Source organism: Dendrobium catenatum, unplaced genomic scaffold (genome assembly GCF_001605985.2).
Source record: "Dendrobium catenatum unplaced genomic scaffold, ASM160598v2 fragScaff_scaffold_157, whole genome shotgun sequence".
Lineage (NCBI taxonomy): Eukaryota > Viridiplantae > Streptophyta > Magnoliopsida > Asparagales > Orchidaceae > Dendrobium > Dendrobium catenatum.
This window is the reverse complement of record NW_021318619.1, coordinates 1,855,257-1,863,437: the sequence shown is the minus strand read 5'-3', so window position 1 is coordinate 1,863,437 and position 8,181 is coordinate 1,855,257. Positions and strand designations below refer to the sequence as shown.

Below are 8,181 nucleotides of genomic sequence, written 5' to 3'. Positions count from 1 at the left end.
GGCAGAAGTCCATCGGTAGTCTAGAAGAACTCTGACAGTGGTCGACAAAATGGCGAAAGTCCGACGGTGGTCGGAAAGAACTCTAGAGGTAGTCGACGAATCGGCATAAGATCGATGTTTGTCGACGGACTGGCGAATGTCTGTCAGTGGTTGGGAAGAACTTCGACGGTAGTCGATCGGCGGACTAGCGAAAGTTCGTTAGTGGTGAGGAAGAACTCTAGAGGTGGTCGGCTGTTTTAAACGAGTTGTTATTTGCATGTTTTATATTCTTGCAACTTGTATAATTTTGATGATTCAAAATATTATTATTTTATATATTGATATCTCCTAAAACTTTTTAGAAGATTTATTTTTGCTCTTGTGTGAACTAACATTTCAGGAAAATCAAACTCCAGACTACGAAGACTTCAAATCAAATTTAGCATGAGAGATTTTGTGAATTGAAGCTTGTATTTTTCTTTGAATTAAGTTTAAGAGAGAGTGATTGTAATTGAGTGAATAAACACACACACACACTTAAGGAGATATTTAACAATTTATACTGATCGTACGGGACGATCAAGTCAGTTATCTCCTTTAAAGAGCAATGGAACGAACAGGAGTGGAAAAAAATTTTTTCTAAGCCCTGATCGTCCAGGACGAATGTTTAATCATCCTAGGACGAAATGTTCTCTGAAAAATTTTCGTTCAGACGAAATTCATATTCGTGCCAGGCCGAAATGCTCTCTAGAAAATATTCGTCCAAATGAACTCAAATTCGTCCCAGGATGAAATGTCATCTGGAAAATTTTTGTTCAGATGAAATTCACATTCATGCCAGGACGAAATGCTCTCTGGAAAATTTTTGTCCAGACGAACGTAAATTCGTCCCAGGACGAATTGTTCTCTGTAAAAATTTTGTCCGGACGAACTCATATTCGTCCCGGGACAAAGTGAATCGACTCTTTAAATTTTGGCGACTTCCTACAGTTTCTGGGAACCGACTTATGGTATAACTGTTCATACCGGACGAACCTAGTTCGTACGGGACGATGCTCGGGTACGATTTCAGTTCATACCAATATACATTTGGTTCGTTTCTACACATTTAAGTAAAATCATCCAGGAAGGTCCACGATCGTACGGGATGATCAACTGCGTGTTGACTTGAATAGTTAATTACAGTTTTTGGATGGTTTTTCTTGTCTTTCATATAAATAGTCCAATTTAGACTGCCACTTAATCTTTTTTTCCTACTAATCTTCGTGCCTATTGAAAGAAGAGTCAAGAAGAGAGTGTGAGAGAGTGTTTGAAAGAGGATTCTTCATACTGGAGCGTGAAGGCTTCACTTGGTCTTCAAAGGTAAGAATCTTTACTTTTGATTTATGTTTAATTCATGCTTTTCTCTCTTCATTCTAGATTTCTTGTGAAGAAGATCTGTCAAGAAGATTCGGTTCTCTACCGACACTTGGATAGTGTGAACAGCCGATCGAAGGGTTCTCTGCCCACACTAGGTGAGTGTGAACACCCGAAGGGTTCTCTGTCCACACTAGGAGAGTGTGAAAGGATGAAGGGTTCTCTGCCCACACTAGAAGAGTGTGAACAGCCGAAGGGGTTCTCTGCCCACACTGGGAGAGTGTGAAAGGACGAAGGGTTCTCTGCCCACACCGGAGAGTGTGAAAGGATGGACGGTTCTCTGCCAATACTAGGAAAAGTGTAAAAAGATGACGGTTCTCTGCCGCACCGGGTAGTGGTGGAAGAGGGTTTTGTAAAGGCTTCTCCGCCTTCTTGTACGAGTGCAAAAGGAGAGTCAATAGTGGTATTAGTGCAATACTCGGAGGGTGCCTTCGGGGAGTGGATGTAGGTCGTGTTTGACCGAATCACTATAAATCTCGTGTCTTTTATTTTTCCATTACTTTTTATTTTTCTATTTTACTGTTTTAAAATTGTGTTTGAAAAACTTTTTCTATAAAATTCACTAAATTTAAATTCTTGGTTTTAAATTTTAAAAGAGGGTAAAATTTTTAAATACCTCATTTATTTTCTCCTAGAATTCTTTTTGGTTTAGGATCCATTTTCGGTAAACCTCTAAAATCTGATTTGGTGATGGCTTCTGGTTCGCGACCTTCTATAGCCCGCATTCTAGTTGAGATGGATGTTACCTTGAATCACCCTGATAAGGTTTGGGTTGGCTCTGTGGAGTCGGGGTATGTGCAGTCTGTTATTTTTGATGATATTCCTAAGTTTTGTGTTCATTGTAACTCACTAGGCCATTCTAAGGGGTCTTGCACTATCTTACATCCCACTCTTAATACTTCTAAACCTGTGATTGATCTTGGCGGGGTGCCTGTGCCGATTGTGTCTGCTGCTGTGGATGATGTGCTGGACAATAATGCTGTGACTGTGCCGAATGTGTTTGGGTTGAACAATGATGTAGCTGCTCCGTGTGGAGAGATGGTCTCTAATCCCCCTGTTGATATGACTTTGGAAATCGTTCAGGATGGCAATGTTTTAATTGATGATGGTTTTATGGTTGTGGCTGAGAATTTGCTTTCTCCTAATGCTATTCCCTTCTTTCCTTCGTCTGTCGATTCTGGGCAGTTGGCTGAGAAGATTGTTAGTCCGAAAACTAATCTGGTGCCGGTTGTTTGTGAGAAATTGGTTTCTAATCCTAATGTTGTTGATGATGGGCTACCTGGTGATTCGGCTGTGCTGGGCAATGTGGAGGATTCTGAGAGTAGAAAGGTGCACTCTTCAGTGGGGGGCCAAGTGCTAGGTAATTTTATTAATGTACCTGTTAACCTTTCGACAGCCACTATTGTAGTGTGATCAAATTCTGGAAGGGATGTTAGGTCACATGGTGATTGGTTGATCAATTTGTCTGTGGTTGATTCTGATTCCCTTTCAGATCCTGATTTTGATTTTAAAATGGTTCATGATAGGACTCTTAGGGCCAGCTTGCGTGGGAAATTATGGAAGCGAGGTGGTAGAAGAAGATATTCTGTTTAATTTTTGCTTGCTGCTGGTGTCTTCATCTGTTGGTTTTTCGTTTGGATGATTAATTACTAGGCTATGATGTGCTGGGGCTCGCACCATCGTCGACTCTCCTGTGGCAACCGTTGGTACCCCTTCTGGATGGTCCTTGAGGGATCTCGAGGTGCTGGTAGTCTCGGTGTTCTAATGAGCCCTCTTTTTGGTTTGCCTTTATCTCGTTTGTGGGGTTTTTTGGTTAGTCCTTTTTCCTGTTACTTGTTGTTTTTGCTCACATCTGATGTAACCCTTTCAATTATTAATGAAATTTTTGTTCAAAAAAAAAAGTTATATTTTTTATATTCCAATTTAAAAAATCTCTATCAATTAAAGATTTGTAGAGATTATTTCTTATGGAAGAAGTCTAATTCTTCATTGAAGGTTTCTTTACTTGTATCAATGGCATTGTCTTCTATAATTATAATATGAGCAATTCAGTAAAATATGCATGATTGTGCATGTATGAGAATTAATCTTTGAATTATTCACAATTTCCTTATTATTTTGAATTCCTTTTATTTTTAATCATTTAGCAATTCTTTTCTTCATTTAATAATCTCGATAATCAGAAAGAAAAAAAAAGTCTTAACACGAGTGATTTGAGTTAAATTTAATATTAGTTTTTGCATGCATTTTATATTAAATCAGCCCTATGTATGTCAATAAACTATGCTTAATTGACTCCTGTTATATATGAATGGAGCATTTCTTTCTTATATCATTAAAATAATTTAGACAAAAAATAATTAAATAATTTAGCACACATCTTTATATATTAATAAAATTAGCACTTAAATTCTTGATCATCCTAATTAAGATAGTTAATATAGTTATATTAACACGAACTATTAATGATTTGATTTATCTTTTAGACCCACACATGCAAGTGTCAATAATTCAACCATTCATTATCTAAATATATCAAAAATATACAAGTCTTCTCATAATAAAATCAATATTAAAAAAAAAATAAAAGTCATAAATGGGTCCCACAATTACATAGATAAGATCCCATAAGTAATCACTAAATTAATAATTAATTAAGACTTGTCTATATATGACTTATTCACACTCACCATGTGAACCATATGTATGACTCAGTATTGCATATAAAAACAAAATATCTTATGTGTTTGAATTGTATTTCTTTCATGCAAATTAAGGTTTGATTTGAAATGATATTTTTACTACTTCTTAAAATAATTTTTTAGTATAAAAATTAAATATTTTGTACTGAAAAACTACTTTAAGAAGCAGCAAAAAAATAGTCCAAAACGAGGCCTAAGATAAAAAATCCTAATCCATGCATTCCATGTTTTTCTAACCTTTGCGTCGCTGTCTTTGTCAGCTCGAATTCCAAAACTGAAATATCAAATACAGACAAGAAAAGCATATATGTAATTCAAGTAAATAAGAACATGTAAATTAAGAGGCTTTGTGTTCACAAGAGACGAGACTGAATTACATTGATGAAATACAAATCTCTTCGATTCCTGCATGATAGTAATTAAGCGATCTAATTTGTAATTTACAGTTTTGGTAGCATTGATAATTAGGAATTAAAAGATGAAGAAGATAAACTAATTAAGTACAATTAATTAATAATCACGAGCTAAGCCTCATCGATCATTGCATACTAATTAATTTGCAGAAGTAGTAGCTAGGGAACAAAGAGTCTCATTCCTTCGATCCTCTTTGCTCTTCTAACGATAAATTAATATTTTTCTTCTCATTTTCATCTGAACTCTATGAGCTAAGGAAGAAAAATCTAAGGGATAATGCTTCTCAGATCTTCTTCATATAGCTAGATTAAACTTGCGGCCATCCGCTCCATTATTGTATCATGACGCCTTAATTAATCACTTAAGGAAAAGCGGATGGAAGCGGGTTTAATCCTGCTGCAAGTACGTACTCCTTCGATCTTCTTATCTATGATGATCAATCCTGGAACAACTCAGAAGCGTCACTTAGCGGCAAATCCACTAAATCCTGATGATCATCGCCTCCATTCCCGACGCTTAAATCGTCGAAAAGCCAGTTCTCGATGAAAGAGAGCGGCGGTGCAACGGCCGAGCTCTCTTTGCTCTCCTCCTGCAACACTGATCTCCCCAACGACTCAATCTTCACCGATCGAAAACCTAATTCATGATTTGATCCCATCATTACTTTCCCCATTGGCGCCGGTGTTGTCGACTCCATGGTAGTCGTCTCGGAGCACACATTGCTCATCGAACCCAAGCTAGCCCTACTTCTTGATTTCGGGGTGCTCTTCATCCAATTCTCAAGTAACCTAGAGATGTTCTCGGTGCTCGAAGCATAGGTGCAGGTGTTGGTCGGACCGACGAACGTCGGCGGTGATGGCGATTCGAGATTCATTGTGTCGAGGGATAAGGCCTCGGAGAGAGCTTGTTTCGCCATGTGGATGTCCGTTTGAAGCCTCCTTTCCCATTGCCCTTTGGAGACGGATTGATGATGGTTGTTCGAGATCTGGTTGATTGTTCGACCTCCATCCTCGCCGGAGTACTGAAGCTTCTTCAGCTTTTTCTTTAGATGAGTGTTCCAATAGTTCTTGATATCATTATCTGTTCTCTCTGGAAGGTAAGAGGCTATGGCTGCCCATCTATGTAAATTTCAACAATCATAAAATAAAAAGAAATTTTCAGTCTCATAATATTCAGAAGTAATTTGCAGTAATTTACAGTGTATTTTCGATAATATTAAGTGCACAGCAATAAATTTGACTCATTTATAAGGATTAATGGCGGCTTCTTTTGGTGATAATTACTGTTTTCAATGCCAAGTTTTCTGGACAACTATATTAATGTCACATTATTTAAATCATTCCTATTATTAGATAAGAGTAACATTCAAATAATTATTTATATATTATATTAAATTGCAAGCTGCTTCGGCATAACTATTTTCTTTTTTTATTTTTTTAATGACACAGCAGAGAGATAAGGTTATGTATAAATAAGATTAGGTTAAAAAAAGTTTATTAAAAAAATAAAGATGATTAAAACCACGTGAATGTTGGAATTTATTAAATATTTATAATTAGTGTACGTTTTAAGTGCAATTTAAATAATAATCATCTGTTAATATAATCCGTTTAAGACAGTGCTCCTTTACTAAAAAATTAATATATGTTGTTCAAAAGAATATTGCAATAATTAAGGCTTTTAATACTATTTAGCAGACATCGATATATAATAAGAGAATTTTGGTGTTTAACTGAAAGCTTGAGTAAATCAAGCAAAAGATATATCGGCTAATTAATTAATAAAAGTACATGATTAGTGATAGAAAAAAGTTTTAATTAATAATTACCTGTTTCCAAGGAGTGCTTGAAGATGAATTATGAGCTTCTCCTCCTGATCTGTGAAGTTACCACGCTTGATTCCTGGCCTGAGATAGTTGGTCCATCTCAGCCTGCAGCTCTTGCTGCATCTCATCAAACCTGCAGCCCAAATTTACTGTAGGTTGATAACTTCATACACAACATAAAGATTTGATTTGCAAAAAAAAAATTTTCATTTACTTGAAAAAACATGGCTGAAATAAGATATATTTTCATATACGAGTATAAATTTCAGCAAAATTATACAAAAAGAAACCATAAACAGAAAACATATGATATCGACACATGCAGGCGACCTATTCAATTGTGAGATCTAAATGAATATAGAACTCAAAAATACCTGTAGTCAGATCTTGTCCTGTACTTACAGTTTCAGAAACCCAAACTGAACTGTGAGATCTAATTGAAGAAATTAAGTGAAATTTGAAAAGAAGAAAAAAGCTCTAGCTAAGTACTTACCAGTATTTGTAGGAACAGCCCTCCAATTTCCAGGGCCATGCTCTTGTATGTAAGAGACAAGGATGATATCTTCTTCAGGTGTCCATGGACCTTTCTTAACCCCTTCCTTTTCGCAACAAGGAGGCCTTCCCATAGCACCTTTTTTCCTCTATTTGCGCTGATTAAACGGAGGAGAAATAATATGTAGATATAGATCAAGAAAGATTTCTCTTTTCCTTGTTTGTATCTCTTCTTTCTTCTTTGTTGAGCAGAGACAAAAGGCCTTAATAAAAGGGGTTGTTTCCTGTGTTATAAATACACAAGTGACCCTTGGGAAAGGGTCTCTCGTTAGCCTACGCTGACCTTAAAGAAGGATAGCCATGGGAGAGTAGAGCTGAGAAAACAGTGAGAGATGGAAAAGTCAGAAGAAGACAGCAAGGATCATTTACTCTTAGGTCTCCCTATAAAGTCAGCTTGCTCGGATGAAGTGAATGCATGGCCTCTCGCTCTCTCTCTCATATTGAATGTAGTTGCATAGGGAAAAAAACAAGACAGTGCATTTATAAGATGAGAGAGAGAGAAAAAGAATAGAGAAATTACTGTTTATTTGAAATAGAGAGATCGAGCGATCGAGCGAGGGAGATTAACAGAGAGATGAGCGTGTTCACATTAGATGATGGTGATTTCATGCTTTTGGTTGGTAACAAGGAACTGTCGTTGGATACTTCTGTGTTTTTGAAACCAGTTTTGAAGCTTGGTGGATGCATGCCAAGGTGTGGGACATGCATGCAGTTACTTGTTGCATCATGATTCGTGCGGGGAGTGATGCATCATCATTCGTGCGGGGAGTGATGCAATGGTTAGTATGAGTTTTCATCTGTATTTATAAATGGCCCTACAAATTTGGTAACATTTGCGAATATCTTTCAGTAGGTTTGAAAAAGCTGAAGTTTCATTATTTGTTAGAACTATATGTCATTTTTTTTCATAGAGAGAAAATTTTCACAGCTAAATACAAGAACTTCAGGTTAATAATAATAATAAAAAAAAAACTAGGACATAAATTTAATGTTAGTAAATTTATTTTAAGATCAATATAATTTGTAATTTCACAAATTAAATTTATGTATCACTCATTTACAGTAAAATAAATTAAATAATTTAAGGTTCTCCTAAAAAAGTTTAATGTTTTTGTTTTATAAAGCTTCTTTCTCAGTCACAAATTAAAAAAAAAAAAAATTTAAAGAAAAATGCTTGAAAGACCTTTCTTTCAATTACATATTATCCTTTTACTAATTTTTTTCTTACCTTTAAAACAATAAAAAACTATTAAAAAAAAGACTTAAGTTGGTGGGTTAGTGCTCCGAAATAAA

The 8,181-nt window shown here is 35.9% G+C and overlaps 1 protein-coding gene across 1 annotated transcript; it reads right to left on the bottom strand.

Annotated features, from left to right (window-relative positions):
* Nucleotides 1-4,407: 4,407 nt before the first annotated feature.
* On the bottom strand, nt 4,408-7,360 carry LOC110114551 (myb-related protein 306). The gene is made up of 3 exons (XM_020847468.2): nt 6,830-7,360; nt 6,340-6,469; nt 4,408-5,629 (listed from the first exon to the last, which is right to left on the bottom strand). The coding sequence occupies exons 1-3, from the start codon at nt 6,960-6,962 to the stop codon at nt 4,948-4,950; spliced, it is 945 nt and encodes a 314-aa protein (XP_020703127.1). The 5' UTR covers nt 6,963-7,360; the 3' UTR covers nt 4,408-4,947.
* Between the last annotated feature and the right edge of the window lie 821 nt (nt 7,361-8,181).